The sequence below is a fragment of the Eschrichtius robustus genome, chromosome 21, assembly GCF_028021215.1.
Source record: "Eschrichtius robustus isolate mEscRob2 chromosome 21, mEscRob2.pri, whole genome shotgun sequence".
In the NCBI taxonomy this organism is placed as follows: domain Eukaryota; kingdom Metazoa; phylum Chordata; class Mammalia; order Artiodactyla; family Eschrichtiidae; genus Eschrichtius; species Eschrichtius robustus.
Window position 1 is genome coordinate 31,719,886 of NC_090844.1, and position 20,235 is coordinate 31,740,120.

At 36.3% G+C, this 20,235-nt stretch overlaps 1 protein-coding gene across 1 annotated transcript in view; it reads right to left on the bottom strand.

Moving 5' to 3' along the window:
• ADAM32 (ADAM metallopeptidase domain 32) overlaps positions 1–20,235 on the bottom strand; it is a 200,221-nt gene that overhangs the window by 43,669 nt on the left and 136,317 nt on the right. Inside the window, exon 17 of the mRNA XM_068531996.1 lies at positions 17,269–17,352. Coding sequence (XP_068388097.1) covers positions 17,269–17,352 — 84 coding nt within the window. The remainder of the gene's footprint in view (positions 1–17,268; positions 17,353–20,235) is intronic.

A 20,235-nucleotide genomic window follows, 5' to 3' on the forward strand; every position in this document is an offset into this window, starting at 1 on the left:
GACAAAGGATTAATCTCCAAAATATACAAGCAGCTCATGCAGCTCAATATCAAAAAAACAAACAATCCAATCCAAAAATGGGCAGAAGACCTAAATAGACATTTCTCCAAAGAAGATATACAGATTGCCAACAAACACATGAAAGGATGCTCAACATCACTAATCATTAGAGAAATGCAAATCAAAACTACAATGAGGTATCACCTCACACCAGTCAGAATGGCCATCATCAAAAATCTACAATCAATAAATGCTGGAAAGGGTGTGGAGAAAATGGAACCCTCTTGTACTGTTGGTGGGAATGTAAATTGATACAGGCACTATGGAGAACAGTATGGAGGTTCCTTAAAAAACTAAAAATAGAAATACCATATGACCCAGCAATCCCACTACTGGGCATATACCCTGAGAAAACCATAATTCAAAAAGAGTCATGCACCACAACCTTCATTGCAGCACTATTTACAATAGTCAGGACATGGAAGCAACCTAAGTGTCCATCGACAGATGGATGGATAAAGAAGATGTGGCACATATATACAATGGAATATTACCCAGCCATAAAAAGAAATGAAATTGAGTTATTTGTAGTGAGGTGGAGGGACCTACAGTCAGTCATACAGAGTGAAGTAAGTCAGAAAGAGAAAAGCAAATACCGTATGCTAACACATATATATGGAATCTAAAAAAAAAAAAAGGCTCTGGAGAACCTAGGAGAAGGACAGGAGTAAAGACACAGATGTAGAGAATGGACTTGAGGACACAGGGAGGGGAAGGGTAAGCTGGGACGAAATGAGAGAGTGGCATGGACATATATACACTACCAAATGTAAAATAGATAGCTAGTGGGAAGCAGCCGCATAGCACAGAGAGATCAGCTTGGTGCTTTGTTCCCACCTAGAGGGGTGGGATAGGGAGGGTGGGGGGGAGATGCAAGAGGGAAGGGAGATGGGGATATATGTATACGTATAGCTGATTCACTTTGTTATACAGCAGAAACTAACACACCATTGTAAAGCAATTATACTCCAAAAAAGATGTTAAAAAATAAATAAATGAAAATGAAAATGAAAATTAAATAAATGGACATATTCTTAGAATCATACAATCTGTCAAGACTGATTTATGAAAAAACTGAAAATCTGCAAGGCCAATCACTAGTACAGAAATTGAAACAGTAATCAAAAAGCTCCCCAAAACAAAACTCCAGGACCATATGGCTTCACAAGTGATTTCTACCAAACATTCAAAGAAGATTTAATACCCATCCTTCTCAAAGTCTTCCAAAAAACTGAAGAGGAGGGAATGCTTCCTAACTCATTTTACAAAGAGAACATCACCTTGATACCAAAACCAGAAAAATTGGCAACACATGTGCACAAAAAGAAAATTACAAAGCTGTAGTGAAGTAAGAAACAGTTCTTAAAGGGATTGTGCAGGCTCACCTCGGTATTCTCCAGGGCCTACTTCAGAGGCAGCAGGTTGAAATGCTCAGTAAAGAGGCATATTTGCTTATCTTAAAGCTCTGGCTTAAGGGGCAGGCATATAATTTAACACATCTAGGGGCCTACTGAAATACTCTCCAAAGACAGAGGCCAGTGGACACCTACTTTGTGCTCTATCCCTGCCTCTTTACAGGTCACTGGGATCTCCCAGGAAGGAGCTTGTGCAAGCATGTAGCACCCAGGGTTCTGCAATTCCCGCTTAGGGGATACCCCTTGATCTCCTGGCTCTGGAGGCCAGTGGGACTTGCATTCATGATTCCCAGGGGGCTGCAATAAACAGAAAGACAGTTTTGAGCTGGCAACCACCTCCAGGGCATAGCACCAAGACAGAAGACTGAAATATACCACAGGCCTTTCTATTGAACAGGCTTATTTGCTTGTCTTGAAGCTTCACCCTGAGGGGCAGTCTTCTGGTTTGGCACACATCTAAAGGCCTACTGAGATACTCTCCAGGGATGGATACTAGTTGGCAACATCTTTGCACATCATTAATGTGTAGGTGCCTAACAAAAGAGCCCCAAACTACATGAGGCAAAAACCAATACAACCACAAGGAGAAACAGATGAATCTACTGTAATAGTTGGAGACTTCAAAACCCCACTGTCAGGAATGGACAGATCCAGCTGGAAGAAGAAAATCAGTAAGGACACAGTTGAAATCCACAACACCATCAATCAACTGGATATAATTAACATCTACTCACTACTTTATTTAACAACAGGAGAATATACATTCTTCTCTCCTCACATGGAACCCAGATAGACCACATTCTGGGCCATAAAACACACCTTACCAATATTTAAAAGAAGAGAAATCATACAATGTCTGCTCTCAGATCACAATGGCTTTAAACTAGAAATCAGCACTAGGAAAATACCTGGAAACTTCCCCAATACTTGAAAATTAAACAATACACTTCTACATAACACATGAGTCAAAAAAGAAATATCAAGAGAAAATTTAAAATATGTTGAACTAAATGAAAGAGTTAATACAGTTTATCAAATCTATCTGATGCAGCAAAAGAGGCCCTTAAAGGAAAATTTCTAGCATTGAATGCATACATAAGAAAACAAGAAAGATATAAAATCAATCATCTAAACTTCTACCTTATGAAACTAGAAAATGAACAGTAAATTAATATCAATATGAAAAGAAAAAATAATTAACAGATCAGAAATCAATGAACTTGAAAACAGAAAATCAATAGAGAAAATCAACAAAACCAAACGTGGATTCTCTGAAAAGATCAATAAAATGGAGAAGACTCTAACTGGGCTAAGAAAAAAGAGAGAAGACACAAATTACTAATATCAGACATGAAAGAGGGGACATCACTACAGATCCCATGGACATTAAAAAGATAATAAAGGGATAATATCAAAAACTCTATGCCAACAAATTTGATAACACTGATGAAATAAACCAAGTCCTTGAAAGACAAAATACGACAAAATTCACACAAAAATAAACACTATGAATAGCCTATATTTATTAAATAACTTGAATCAATAATTAATAACCTTCCATAACAAAAAGCATTGGTCCAGCTGGATTTTCTGGTGAATTCTACCAAACATTTAAGAAAGAAATCATACTAATTCTCTACAATTTCTTTCAGAAGTTAGAAGTAGAGTGAACACATTCTTAACACATTTTATAGGCCAGCATTACCCTAGTACAAAACACAAAGACCTTACAAGAAAAGAAAACTACAGACCAATATCTCTCATGAATGAAGATGCAAAAATCTTCAAACAAAATATTAGCAAATCAATTCCAACAACGTATAAGAAATACACACCACAACCAAGTGAATTTTGTCTCAAGTATGGAAGAATTGTTCAACATTTGGAAAATCAGTTAATGTAATCCATCATAAACCAACAGGCTAAAGAATAAAAATCACATGATCATACCACAGTTACAGAAAATTATATGACAAAATTGAATAGCCATTTATGATAAAAGACCATCAGACAGCTGTTAATAGAAGAAAACTTCCTCAACTTGATAAAGAATATCTTTAAAAAAAAAACCTACAATAACATTATGCTTAATGGTAAGATTAGAAGCCTTCTTGCTAAGATCGGGAACAAAGCAAGGAAGTCCCCTCTCACCATTCCTTTTTAACATCATATTGGAAGAAAAGATGAGAAAATAAAAAGTACACAGATTGGAAAGGAAGAAATAAAACTGACTTTGGGAGTAATGATAGCATCATGGTTGCATAATATGTCTCTCTTTTTGGCTCCTCTGTTCAACAACTAAATTTTGGCATCCATCTATGAACAAAAGCACCTCTGTGGAAGTTGTAGGATCAAGCACCATACACCAAGGGACCCAGGAGGAGTCTTTCCCATCTGTGCATCAAGTAATAGGCAGACAGACCACAGTATAAGCTGTGGAAGAAGCAGGAGCCAGTGACTAGGCCTCAGCCTCTCTTGGTTGTAGTCAGGGAAAACTTGGAGAGTGCTGACTTGGGCAGACACTCATGGACAAGAGAGCCTTGCAGAAGTCTGACCTTCCTGGTAATAGATGCCTGAATTCCTTTGGAGCAAATATATAAATAAATAAGTTTGGACACATTGGAAAGGGTAAGAGTAACTTTGCCAGCACCACCCCTCCCTCAATGTGACACAGCATGGGGCTGAACTAGACAGCAGTGACCTCTCAGGGGAAAGGGAAAGCAGTGAGTGAGTGCAAAGCTAACCCAGCTATACAGGACATAGCTGGAGAAATCTATTTCTTTCCCATAGCATCCAGAGTACCGAGACAGCACCTCTATGACTGGGGGACAGATATCAGGAAAGAGGCAGATAAGAATATCAAAGGGCCTTAAAGGGACATGGTTCCTGATGAATGCTTTCAGTACTCCAGCAGAAAGCCTGTCCATGAGGTGCTGGGAGAACTTCACCCAAGGATCCCACCACCACCTGACCCACAGCCACCTCCAATGCCCCAAGTGCTAAACCAACAACTCCCCCCACTTTTTGGCCGCTCTTTGTATGCACATTTGAGTTCAGTGGCAAGAGCAAGCTCTGGTAGACATGGGGTGCCCTCAGAAAATCAGGCCAGTGTCTTTGGGCAAAGGAGAAAGCACAAACATGAGCTGTAGCACACCTTCTGGAAAACAAAAGAGAGGTTTCCAGCAGCTGGTTTAGTGAGTTTTTAAGAACCATAGATGACACACAAACTTAAAACTCTGCCACAAAATGGAACAACAAATGTGGAGCAGAGATATCCATAAAGTTAGAGAAAGACCTAGACATAAGCAAGACCAGTGAATAAAATCTCCCACCTGAAGACAACTAGTAAAGATTTAAGGAGGTGACTACTATTTCAAATATAAAAAAAGCAATGCAAAACTGCAAAGAATATAAAGAATCAAGGAAGTATGTCATTACCAAAAGATAACAGTAATACTCCAGTAACTGAACACAAAGATACAGAATTTAGCAATTTAGCTGATAAAGAATTCAAACTAGCTGTTTTTACAAACTCAACTGCCTACAAGAATCAATGGACATACAAGTCAATAAAATCAGGATAAACACGTGGATAAAATGAGAAATTTAACAAAGAGGTAGAAATGATAAAAAAGGACCAAAAAGAAATTCTAGAGATGAAGTCTTAAATAAATAAAAAGAAAAATGCAATAGGTCATCTGCAGCAGAATAGACCAAACAGAAGATAGAACTGGTGATCTAAAGGACAGGAATTTTTAAATAACCCAGTCAGTGTAGCCAAAGAAAAAATACTGAAAAAGAGAAAACAAATCATATGTGATCTATGGGAAACCATCAAACATACAGATATTAGAATAATTGGAGTTCCAAAAGGAAAAAGAGAGGAAAGGGGGCAGAAAGTCTATTTAAAAAAATAATAGCTGAGAACTTCCCAAACCTGGGAGAGACTGAAACATCCAGTCACAAAGCGAATAGATCACTCCATTATCTCAATGCAAAATGACCTTCTCCAAGATGTATTATAATTACATTGACAAAAATCAAAGACAAAGAGAGAATCATAAAATAAAGCAAAAGGAAAAAAATGATTGTAATCTACAAATAGAAACCCAGTAGGTACAGGCCAGGACAGAATAAAATGATATATTCAGTGTGTCGAAAGAATAAAAAAGTCAGTCAAGAATACTTTAACTGGCAAACATATCCTTCAAAAGTAAAAGAGAAATAAAAACTCTCCGAGACAAACAAGAACTGAGGAAATTCATCACCACTATACCTGCCTTACTAGAAATGCTGAAAGAATTTCTTCCACCTGAAATAAAAAGATGATAATTAGTAACATGAAAACATACAACACACTCATAAAGGTAAATACACAGATCTTAAAAACTAAATCTGTAAGGGAATGGTGTGTTAACTACTGAACAATAGTATACAGGTTAAAGGGAAAAAGTATTAAAATAACTACAATCACTATAATTTGCTAATGCATGCACAATATGAAAAGAGGTAAATTATGACATCAAAAACAAAAAAGGGGGAGATAGTAGGGTAGAGCTTTTGTGTGTGATCAAAGTTAAGTTACAATCAGCTTAAAATGGACTGTTTTATCTATAAGATGCTTTATGTAAACCTCATGGTAACCACGAAGCAAAAACCTATAGTAGATTCATAAAGGATAAACAGAGGGCAATCATAGCATACCACCATGGAAAATCATGAATTCATAAAGGCAGGCAAAAAGAGAAGGAAAAAAAGAATAAGGGAACTAAAACAAACAAACAACAAAAAACCAGCCAAAAAGTAATGAAAGAGATGGCATTAGTAAGTACTTACATATCAATAGTTACCCTAATACATGAAATTAATTAATCAATCAAAGGTCAGAGTGGCTGAATGGATAAAAAAACAAGACCCAACTAAGTCTGCCTTCAAGAGAATCACATAGCCTCCAAGTAAAGAGATGTAAAAATATCCCATGTAAACGGAACCCAAAAGAAAGAGGGGGTAGCTATACTTATATCAGACAAAAAAAGGCTTTAAGCCAAAAAATGGTAACAAGACAAAAAGAAGATCATTATATAATTATAAAGTGGTCAACTCTGCAAGATATAACAATTGTGAATATACACACCCAACATCAGAGCACCTAATATACTAAGCAAATACTGAAAGGAGAAATTGACAACAAGACAATAATAGTAAGACACTTCAATACTCCACTTTCAACAATGGAAAGATAATCCAGACAAAAAATCACAAAGAAATGCTGGACCTGAGCTATACTTTATACCAAATCGACCTAACAGATATATACAGAACATTCCACCCAAGAGCAGCAGAATACATATTCTTCTCAAGTGTACATGGAACATTACCAAGGATAGGTCATATAATAAGCCACAATACAAATTTTAGCAAATTTAAGAAAATTGAAAACATACAAAGTATCTACTTGACCAACACGATATGAAACTAGAAATCAACAGCAGGAATGCTGGAAAATTCACAAACATGTAGAAACTAAACAACACACTCCTGAACAACCAATAGGTCAAGAAAGAAATTAAAAAGGACATTTTAAAATCTCAAAACAAATAAAAATGGAAACAACACAGACAAAAACTGGGGTTCTGTAAAAGCAGCTCTTAGAAATTTATAGCAATAAATGCATATACTAAGAAAATACAAATAATCCTAAAATTTATAAGGAACCATAAAAGACCCAGAATTGCCAAAGCAACGCTAAGGAAAAAGAACAAAGTGGGAGGCATAACCCTCCCAGACTTCAGACAATATTACCAAGCCACAGTAATCAAAACAGTGTGGAATTGGCACAAAAACAGATATATCAATCAATGCAACAGAATAGGCAGCTCAGAAATAAACCCACACAGTTACAGTCAATTAATCTTTGACAAAGAGGCAAGAATATACCATGGGAAAAAAGACAGTCTCTTCAGCAAGTGGTGCTGGGAAAGTTGGACAGCTTCATGTAATGAATGAAGTTAGAACACAGCCTCAAACCATAAAAACATTAACCTTGAAATGCCTTAAACACTTAAACATAAGCCTAGAAGAGATCACAGGCAAAACATTCTCTGACATAAAGCATACCAATGTTTTCTTAGGTCAGTCTCCCAAGACAATAGAAATAGAAACAAAATAAACAAATGAAACCTAATCAAACTTAGAAGCTTTTGCACAGCAAAAGAAACCATCAACAAAATGAAAAGAAAACCTACAGAATGAGAGAAAATATCTGCAAACCATGTGACCAACAAGGGCTTAATTTCCAAAATATACAAACAGCTCATAAAACTAAATATTGAAAGTTTATAGCAATACAGTCATACAACAGGGAAAAAAAATCTCAAGTAAGCAACCTAACCTTACACCTAAAGCAACTAGAGAAAGGAGAAGAAACAAAACGCAAAGTTAGTAGAAAGAAATAAATCATAAAGATCAGAGCAGAAATAAATGAAATCAGAACAAAGAGACAATAGAAAATATCTATGAAACTAAAAGCTGGTTCTTTGAAAAGATAAAATTGATAAACCTTTAGCCAGACTCATCAAGGAAAGGAAAAAAAAAAGGAGAGGTCTCCAATCAATAAAATTAGAAAAGAAAAAGAAGTTACAACTGACACCACAGAAATACAAAGGATCATAAGAGACTATACAGGCCAATAAAATGGAAAACCTAGAAGAAATGGACAAGACTGTACCACGAAGAAATAGAAAATATGAACAGACTAATCACAAGTTCTAAAATTGAAACTGTAAGTAAAAAACTCCCAACAAACAGAAGTCCAGGACCAGATGGCTTCACAGGCAAATTCTACCAAACATATAGAGAACAGTCAACACCTACTCTCTGAAACTCTTCCAGAAAACTGCAGAGGAAGGAAGACTCCCAAACTCATTCTGTGAGGGCACCATCACCCCAAAACCAAAACCAGACAAAGATATCAAATAAAAAGAAAATTACAGGCCAATATCACTGATGAACATAGATGCAAAAATCCTCAATAAAATACTAGTAAATCGAATCCAACAAAACATTCAAAGAATCATATACCATGATCAAGTGGGATATATCCCAGGGATGCAAGGATTTTTCAGTATCCACAAATCAGTCAGTGTGATACACCACATTAGCAAATTGAAGAATAAAAACTATATGATCATCTCAGTAGATCCAGAAAAAGCCTTTGACAAAATTCAACACCCGTTTATGATAAAAACTCTTCAGGATGTGGGCATAGAGGGAATATACCTGAACATAATAAAGGCAATATATGACAAGCCCACAGCTAACATCATACTCAATGGTGAAAAGCTGAAAGCATTTCCTCTAAGATAAGGAATAAGACAAGGATGTCCACTCTTACCACTATTGTTCAACATAATTTTGGAAGTCCTAACCATAGCAATCAGAGAAGAAAATGAAATAAAAGGAATACAAATTGGAAGAGAAGAAGTAAAACTGTCACTATTTGCAGATGATATGGTACCATACATAGAAAATCCTGAAGGTGCTACCAGAAAACTACTAGAGTTCATCAAAGAATTCAGTAAAGCTGCAGGATACAAAATTAATACATAGAAATCTGTTGCATTTCTATACACTAACAACAAAAGACCAGAAAGAGAAAATAAGGAAACAATTCCATTAACCATCACATCAAAAAGAATAAAATACCTGGGATTAAACCTACCTAAGGAGGCAAACGGCCTGTACTCCGAAAACTGTAAGATGCTGATGCACGATATCGAATATGATACAAACAGATGGAAAGATATACCATGTTCTTTGACTGGAAGAATAAATATTGTCAAAATGACTATACTACCCAAGGCGATCTACAGACTCAGTGCAATCCCTATCAAAATACCAATGGCATGTTTTGCAGACCTAGAACAACAAAAAAGATCTTAAAATCTGTATGGAAACACAAAGACCCTGGAGAGCCAAAGCAACCTTGAGAAAGAAAAACAAAGATGGAGGAATCAGCTCCCTGACTTCAGACTATACTATAAAGCTACAGTCATCAAAACAGTATGGTACTGGCACAATGACAGACTTATAGATCAATGGAACAGGACAGAAAGCCCAGAAATAAACCCATGCACCTATGGTCAATTAATTTGCGACAAAGGAGGCAAGACTATACAATAGAGGAAACACAGTCACTTCAATAAATGGTGCTGTGAAAACTGGACAGCTACATGTAAAAAAATGAAATTAGAACATTCTTTAACACCATACACAAAAATGAGCTCAAAATGGATTAGACCTAAATGTGAGAGAGGACACTGTAAAACTCTTAAAAGAAAACATAGGCGGAACACTCTCTGACATAAATCAAAGCAATATCTTTTTCGATCGGTCTCCCAGAGTAATGGAAATAAAAACAAAAATAAACAAATGGGACCTAATTAAGCTCAAAAGCTTTTGCACAGCAAAGGACGTCATAAACAAAACAAAAAGACAACACATAGAATGGGAGCAAATATTTGGCAATGATGTGACCAACAAGGGATTAGTCCCCAAAATTTACAACCAGCTCGTAAGACTTAATATCATCAAAAGAAAACAACCCAATCAAAACATGGGCAGAAGACCTAAATAGACATTTCTCCAAAGACAACATACAGATGGCCAAGAGGCACATGAAAAGAAGTTCAACATCACTAATTATTAGAGAAATGCAAATCAAAACTACAAAGAGACATCACCTCAAACCAGGCAAAATGGCTATCATCAAAAAAATCCACAAATAACAAATGCTGCAGAGGGTGTGGAGAGAAGGGAACCCTCCTACACTGTTGGTGTCAATGTAAATTGGTGCAGCCACTATGGAGAACAGTATGGAGGTTCCTTAAAAAGCTAAAAATAGAGCTACCATACGATCCTGCAATCCCACTCCTGGACATGTATCTGGAGAAAAACATGGTCTGAAAGGATACATGCACCCCAGTGTTCACTGCAGCACTATTTACAATAGCCAAGACATGGAAGCAACCTAAATGTCCATCAACAGAGGAGTAGATAAAGAAGATGTGGTACATATATACAATGGAATATTACTCAGCCATTAAAAGGAATGAAATAATGCCATTTGCAGCAACATGGATGGACCTAGAGACTGTCATGCTGAGTGAAGTAAGTCAGACAGAGAAAGAGAACTATGATATTGCTTATATGCAGAATCTAAAAAGAAATGATACAAATGAACTTATTTATAAAACAGAAACACTCACAGACTTAGAGAATGAACTTATGGTTACCAGGGGGGAAGGGTGGGGAGAAGGGATAGTTAGGCAGTTGGGGATTGACATGTACACACTGCTATATTTAAAATGGATAACCAACAAGGACCTACTGTATAGCACAGGGAACTCTGCTCAATATTATGTAACAACCTAAATGGGAAAATAATTTGAAAAAGAATAGATACATGTATATGTGTGACTGAATCACTTTGCTGTACATCTGAAACTAACACAACATTGTTAATCAACTATATTCCAATATAAAATTAAAAGTTTTAAAAAGAAAGAAAGAGAGCCTCCCATCGAGCCTCTTAGATAGCCTCAACCACCAGAGGGCAGACAGCAGAAGCAGGAAAAACTACAATCCTGCAGCCTGTGGACCAAAAACCACAGTTACAGAAAGATAGAGAAGATGAAAAGGCAGAGGGCTATGTACCAGATGAAGGAACAAGAAAAAAACCCAGAAAAACAACTAAATGAAGTGGAGATAGGCAACCTTCCAGAAAAAGAATTCAGAATAATGATAATGAAGATGATCCAGGACCTCGGAATAAGAATGGAGGCAAAGATTGAGAAGATGCAAGAAATGATTAACAAAGACCTAGAAGAATTAAAGAACAAACAAACAGAGATGACCAATACAATAACTGAAATGAAAACTACACTAGAAGGAATCAATAGCAGAATAACTGAGGCAGAACAACGGATAAGTGACCTGGAAGACAGAATGGTGGAATTCACTGCTGCGGAACAGACTAAAGAAAAAAGAATGAAAAGAAATGAAGACAGCCTAAGAGACCTCTGGGACAACATTAAACGCAACAACATTCGCATGATAGGGGTCCCAGAAGGAGAAGAGAGAGAGAAAGGACCAGAGAAAATATTTGAAGAGATTAGAGTCGAAAACTTCCCTAACATGGGAAAGGAAATAGCCACCCAAGTCCAGGAAGCGGAGAGAGTCCCATACAGAATAAACCCAAGGAGAAACACGCCGAGACACATAGTAATCAAAGTGGCAAAAATTAAAGACAAAGAAAAATTATTGAAAGCAGCAAGGGAAAAACGACAAATAACATACAAGGGAACTCCCATAAGGTTAACAGCTGATTTCTCAGCAGAAACTCTGCAAGCCAGAAGGGAGTGGCATGATATACTTAAAGTGATGAAAGGGAAGAACCTCCAACCAAGATTACTCTACCCGGCAAGGATCTCATTTAGATTTGATGGAGAAATCAAAAGCTTTAGAGACAAGCAAAAGCTAAGAGAATTCAGCACCACCAAACCAGCTCTACAACAAATGCTAAAGGAACTTCTCTAAGTGGGAAACACAGGAGAAGAAAAGGACCTACAATAACAAACCCAAAACATTTAAGAAAATGGGAATAGGAACATACATATCTATAATTACCTTAAACGTGAATGGATTAAATGCCCCAACCAAAAGACATAGACTGGCTGAATGGATACAAAAACAAGACCCATATATATGCTGTCTACAGGAGACCCACTTTAGACCTAGGGACACATACAGACTGAAAGTGAGGGGATGGAAAAAGATATTCCATGCAAATGGAAATCAAAAGAAAGCTGGAGTAGCTATACTCATATCAGATAAAATAGACTTTAAAATAAAGAATGTTACAAGAGACAAGGAAGGACACTACATAATGATCCAGGGATCAATCCAAGAAGAAGATATAGCAATTATAAATATATATGCACCCAACATAGGAGCACCTCAATACATAAGGCAACTGCTAACAGCTATAAAAGAGGAAATCGACAGTAACACAATCATAGTGGGGGACTTTAACACCTCACTTACACCAATGGACAGATCATCCAAAATGAAAATAAATAAGGAAACAGAAGCTTTAAATGACACAATAGACCAGATAGATTTAATTGATATATATAGGACATTCCATCCAAAAACAGCAGATTACACGTTCTTCTCAAGTGCGCACGGAACATTCTCCAGGATAGATCACATCTTGGGTCACAAATCAAGCCTCAGTAAATTTAAGAAAATTGAAATCATATCAAGCATCTTTTCTGACCACAACGCTATGAGATTAGAAATGAATTACAGGGAAAAAAACGTAAGAAAGACAAACACATGGAGGCTAAACAATACGTTACTAAATAACCAAGAGATCACTGAAGAAATCAAAGAGGAAATAAAAAAATACCTAGAGACAAATGACAATGAAAACACGACGACCCAAAACCTATGGGATGCAGCAAAAGCAGTTCTAAGAGGGAAGTTTATAGCTATACAAGCCTACCTCAAGAAACAAGAAAAATCTCAAGTAAACAATCTAACCTTACACCTAAAGAAACTAGAGAAAGAAGAACAAACAAAACCCAAAGTTAGCAGAAGGAAAGAAATCATAAAGATCAGAGCAGAAATAAATGAAATAGAAACAAAGAAAACAATAGCAAAGATCAATAAAACTAAAAGTTGGTTCTTTGAGAAGATAAACAAAATTGATAAGCCATTAGCCAGACTCATCAAGAAAAAGAGGGAGAGGACACAAATCAATAAAATCAGAAATGAAAAAGGAGAAGTTACAACAGACACCGCAGAAATACAAAGCATCCTAAGAGACTACTACAAGCAACTTTATGCCAATAAAATGGACAACCTGGAAGAAATGGACAAATTCTTAGAAAGGTATAACCTTCCAAGACTGAACCAGGAAGAAACAGAAAATATGAACAGACCAATCACAAGTAATGAAATTGAAACTGTGATTAAAAATCTTCCAACAAACAAAAGTCCAGGACCAGATGGCTTCACAGGTGAATTCTATCAAACATTTAGAGAAGAGCTAACACCCATCCTTCTCAAACTCTTCCAAAAGATTGCAGAGGAAGGAACACTCCCAAACTCCTTCTATGAAGCCACCATCACCCTGATACCAAAACCAGACAAAGACACTACAAAAAAAGAAAATTACAGACCAAAATCACTGATGAATATAGATGCAAAAATCCTCAACAAAATACTAGCAAACAGAATCCAACAACACATTAAAAGGATCATACACCACGATCAAGTGGGATTTATCCCAGGGATGCCAGGATTCTTCAATATACGCAAATCAATCAATGTGATACACCATATTAACAAACTGAAGAATAAAAACCATATGATCATCTCAATAGATGCAGAAAAAGCTTTTGACAAAATTCAACACCCATTTCTGATAAAAACTCTCCAGAAAGTGGGCATAGAGGGAACCTACCTCAACATAATAAAGGCCATATATGACAAACCCACAGCAAACATCATTCTCAATGGTGAAAAACTGAAAGCATTTTCTCTAAGATCAGGAACGAGACAAGGATGTCCACTCTCACCACTATTATTCAACATAGTTCTGGAAGTCCTAGCCACGGCAATCAGAGAAGAAAAAGAAATAAAAGGAATACAAATTGGAAAAGAAGAAGTAAAACTGTCACTGTTTGTGGATGACATGATACTATACATAGAGAATCCTAAAACTGCCACCAGAAAACTGCTAGAGCTAATTAATGAATATGGTACAGCTGCAGGATACAAAATTAATGCACAGAAATCTCTTGCATTCCTATACACTAATGATGAAAAATCTGAAAGAGAAATTATGGAAACACTCCCATTTACCATTGCAACAAAAAGAATAAAATACCTGGGAATAAACCTACCTAGGGAGACAAAAGACCTGTATGCAGAAAACTATAAGACACTGATGAAAGAAATTAAAGATGATACCAACAGATGGAGAGATATACCATGTTCTTGGATTGGAAGAATCAACATTGTGAAAATGACTATACTACCCAAAGCAATCTACAGATTCAATGCAATCCCTATCAAATTACCAATGGCATTTTTTACGGAGCTAGAACAAATCATCTTAAAATTTGTATGGAGACACAAAAGACCCCGAATAGCGAAAGCAGTCTTGAGGCAAAAAAATGGAGCTGGAGGAATCAGACTCCCTGACTTCAGACTATACTACAAAGCTACAGTAATCAAGACAATATGGTACTGGCACAAAAACAGAAACATAGATCAATGGAACAAGATAGAAAGCCCAGAGATTAACCCACGCACCTATGGTCAATTGATCTATGACAAAGGAGGCAAAGATATACAATGGAGAAAAGACAGTCTCTTCAATAAGTGGTGCTGGGAAAACTGGACAGCTACATGTAAAAGAATGAAATTAGAACACTCCCTAACACCATACACAAAAATAAACTCAAAATGGATTAGAGACCTAAATATAAGACTGGACACTATAAAACTCTTAGAGGAAAACATAGGAAGAACAAACACTCTTTGACATAAATCACAGCAAGATCTTTTTTGAGCCACCTCCTAGAGTAATGGAAATAAAAACAAAAATAAACAAGTGGGACCTAATGAAACTTCAAAGCTTTTGCACAGCAAAGGAAACCATAAACAAGACGAAAAGACAACCCTCAGAATGGGAGAAAATATTTGCAAATGAATCAACGGACAAAGGATTAATCTCCAAAATATATAAACAGCTCATTCAGCTCAATATTAAAGAAACAAACACCCCAATCCAAAAATGGGCAGAAGACCTAAATAGACATTTCTCCAAAGAAGACATACAGACGGCCACAAAGCACATGAAAAGATGCTCAACATCACTAATTATTAGAGAAATGCAAATCAAAACTACAATGAGGTATCACCTCACTCCTGTTAGAATGGGCATCATCAGAAAATCTACAAACAACAAATGCTGGAGAGGTTGTGGAGAGAAGGGAAACCTCTTGCACTGTTGGTGGGAATGTAAATTGATACAGCCACTATGGAGAACAATATGGAGGTTCCTTAAAAAACTAAAAACAGAATTACCATATGACCCAGCAATCCCACTACTGGGCATATACCCAGAGAAAACCATAATTCAAAAAGACACATGCACCCGAATGTTCATTGCGGCACTATTTACAATAGCCAGGTCATGGAAGCAACCTAAATGCCCATCAACAGACAAATGGATAAAGAAGATGTGGTACATATATACAATGGAATATTACTCAGCCATAAAAAGGAACGAAATTGAGTCATTTGTTGAGACATGGATGGATCTAGAGACTGTCATACAGAGTGAAGTAAGTCAGAAAGAGAAAAACAAATATCGTATATTAATGCATGTATGTGGAACCTAGAAAAATGGTAGAGATGAGCCAGTTTGCAGGGCAGAAGTTGAGACACAGATGTAGAGAATGGACATATGGACACCAAGGGGGGAAAACTGTGGTGGGGTGGGGATGGTGGTGTGCTGAATTGGGCGATTGGGATTGACATGTATACACTGATGTGTATAAAATTGATGCCTAATAAGAACCTGCAGTATAAAAAAACAAACAAAAAAAAACAAAAAAAAAAAAAAGAAAGAAAAAATACATGCAGCCCAATATTCACTGCAGCACTATTTACAATAGCAAAGACATGGACGCAACCTAAATGTCCATCAACAGTGGAGTGGGTAAAGAAGATGTGGTACACATATACAATGGAATATTCCTCAGCCATAATAAAGAATGAAATAATGCCATTTGCAGCAACATGGGTGGATCTAGGGATTATCATACTAAGTGAAGTAAGTCAGAGAGAGAAAGACAAATATCATATGATATTGCCTATGTGTGGAATCTGAAAAATGGTACAAATGAACTTATTTACAAAACGGAAAGAGTCACAGATGTAGAAAACAAACTTATGGTTACCAAAGGCGAAAGGAGGTGGGGGAGGGATAAATTAAGTGTTTGGGATTAACATATACACACTACTGTATATAAAATAGATAACTAATAAGGACCTACTGTATAGCACAGGGAACTCTACTCAGTATTCTATAATAACCTATATGGGAAAAAAATCTAAAAAAGAACAGATATATGTATATGTATAACTGATCCACTTTGCTGTACACCTGAAACTAACACAACATTGTAAATCAACTATACTCCAATTTTTTAAAAAAATGAAAAAAAATAAAATAGGGGTGTTCTACTATCACTTGAGATCGACAATCCAACCTTCTATCCACTGCACTTTTACTTTTTTGGTATGGGAAGTAAATTGGTCTCATTGGGAAAAATAAAAAAAAGTCTATTACAAAATGAGGGATAAAACCAATAATTTTCCCTCACCCTATATATTCATAGACACACACACTTTAGTTTAATTATCTTCACGTAACGAACAGGTTAATGTATTTACTGGAATATTTAATACCTCTGAAAAGTGCCCAACTGTAATAATAAATTTGTTAGAGTCATCAGCAGTTTAATTCTGTACAATGTCCTCTAAAACATATGGCTACAAATTTAGTAACCCAATTCAGCCCCACATTTTAAGTAGATACAACATGTCCTAGCACACAGTAGGAACCCAATAAACGTTGAATAAATTAACAAATGATGCTGAAAAGTGTCCAAGAGAGGTGATTTGGGAAAACATGAATCATGTGCTTACTTACTCCATGTCCATTGCACTTTAGTGAACAATTATATGATCTGTCTGCAAGTATCCTTGATTCTACACATTCACGATTTACACAAATCTAAAGAAAAACAAAAAAAAATTTTTTCTGAGTTAGAGGAGTCCAGTTATTGTAACATTACCATCAGTAATTTTATAAGACCACAGCCATTCAATGCAGTAAATTTCCATTAAGTACTGCTTTTGCTGTAACCCACAAATTTTTATATGTTGTATTTTCATTTAATTAAAAATATTTTTCAATTTCTCTTGAGATTTCTCCTTTGGCATAAGTGTTATTTAGAAATGTGTAGTGTAAGCTACAAATATTTGGGGATTTTTCTGATAAGTCTAATGTAAACTATGGACTTTGGGTGAGGATGATGTAATAGTGTAGGATTGTGGATAGTGTAGGTGTCTGCACTTCTTTGCGGTAAGTGGTTATGGGAACTCCCTGTACTTTCTGCAACTTTTGATGTGAACCTAAAACTTCCCTAAAAAATAAAGTCTATTTTTAAAAATAAATTTTAAAGAAATGATTCAGGCTTCTGGTATTCGGTTCCCCATTTAAGGAGTTTGGAAGTTGCCACTCCATCCTAACAACAAGTAAAAAGTTGAACAGACTGAAGAAGCAACAACTCTTTTAGGATCCATAAAAGAAGTGATTTGGGGGCAAACCACTGCCCCCAAATTGGAGAGACAGACAAGTGAACACAGGGAGTCACAGCTTACCAGAGAAAAGATTCACAAGCGGAAACCTCCTCAGGTACCCGCGCCAGGGTAGGAAAGTCTGAACTGTAATTGATGAATTGCTGGAGGCTCAATACAGACACCTCTGAGAGTTAGGAACTCCAGGAGAGCCCCACAGTTTTGTGAGATGTACATCCAGGAGCTCAACCGGGTTCTCACAGTAAATATTAGAGAAAAAAATTTCTTGTATTCTGGCGGGAGGAGGGGAAAAGCAACCATTCTGAAGTAGCCAGAGCACTCTGTTCTTAACAAGCTTGCCCTCAGGAGAAACTAGTTAACTAGAGCCTAATCTGGTGGTGTTTTATCAGAGCCTAACTGATCTGGGGGAAGGGAAATACCCAATTTCAGTCGGCTCTAACCTTCCATGTGTAAGAAGAGAAATACCCAACTCCAGCCCACTCCAGCCATCCTGTCCCATCTAAGGGAGGAGAAAAAACATGAGAAACACTTGTGAAGTTCACAGTCCAGAGGCACAGGTTCACTGAAAGACTCAGACCTGTTCATAGGACTAAAGAACACTTCCCCTTCCCACAACACCTCACCACCACATTTCTAAAGGTCTATTTACAGCAGTTCTTTTATCTGGTTCATCATGTCCAGCTCTCAAGAAAACAGTTAAGGTTATACTAAAAGCTAAAAAACATAATTGGAAAAACGGAGAAAGTATCAAAACCATACATGTCAGGGATACTGAAATAATCAGACCAGGAGTTTAAAGCAACTATGATTAATATGCTAAGGGCTCTAATAGACGAAGTAGACAGTATGCAAGAACAGATGGGAGATGGAAGCAGAGAGACAGCAATCCTAAGAAAAAAATAAAAATAAATGCTGGAATGAAAAAAAAAAACTCACTGTAACAAAAATGAATAAATGCCTTTAATGGGCTTATTAGTACACTGGACATAGCTGAGGGAAGAATCTCTGAGCTAGAGGATATATCAATAGAATCCTTGAAAATGAAAAAGCAAAAAGAACAAAGACAAAAAAATAACACAGAATATCCAAGGACTGTGGGACAACTACAAAAGGTATAACATATATGTAATGGAAATGCCAGAAGAAAAAGAAAAAGGAACAGAAGAAATATTTGAAACAATAATGACTAAGGATTTCCCCCAAATTAATGTCAGACACCAAACCACAGTTCCAGGAATCTCAGATAACAATAAGCAGGATAAATGCCAAACAAACAAACAAACTAACAAACCCCTACACCTAGGCATATTGTGTTCAAACAGAAAATCAAAGAATAAATCCTGAAAAAAGCAAAAAAAATTTTTAAAGCCTTACCTATAGATTAACAAAGATAAGAATTACATCTGACTTCTCCTCAGAAACCAGGCAGTCAGAAGAGTGGAGCAAAATATTTAAAGTATTGACAGAAAAAAATCCCCAACCTAGAATTCTATATACCGCAAAATTATCCTTCAAAAGTGAAAGAGAGATAAAGACTTTTTCAGACACACAAAAAAGGAGGGAATTTTTCGCTAAGAGAGCTGTCTTGCAAGACATGTTAAAAGAAGTTCTTAAGAGAGAAGGAAAATAATATAGGTCAGAAACTAATAGGATGTACAATAGCTTTACGTAAACTATTTTCTTTGTGTGATAAGCATGTGTCAATGTAGGTTGATCAATTGTAACAACTGTACCACACTGGTGGGCAATGTTAGTAACGGGGAAGACATGCCTGTGTGGGGCCAAGAGGGCATGTAGGAAATCCCTCTAACATCCTTTCCATTTTGTTGTGAATCTAAAATTGTTCTTTAAAAACAGTCCAAAAAAATGATTCAGGGCAGGGAAATGGGAGAAACAAACGAAACAAGACTGACATAAAAAAAATCATAATCAAAAAATCACTTTTAATTACAATAGCCTGAAATCTAACAAAACCATCCCTAAGAGCACAGTTTAAATAATATTCTGCATTACTGCACATATCGAAAGTTTGCATAGAAAGAAAATCAATTCAATAATCAGGAGTTTTCACTAAATATGCGCTATTATTCGAGTTCCTAAGAAAGATATTAGAAGTTTTCATTAAAATATACTACAGATATCTAATATTCTATTATGGAATGTATTAAACATCCAAATATTAATTCTTTTAAGTATAAAGTATAATAATCAGAGGATTAAGGATATATTCCCAACTCCCTTATTTCTAGCAATATCAACTTCCTTAAGTCGCAGTTTTCTTAAATGAGTACAATAA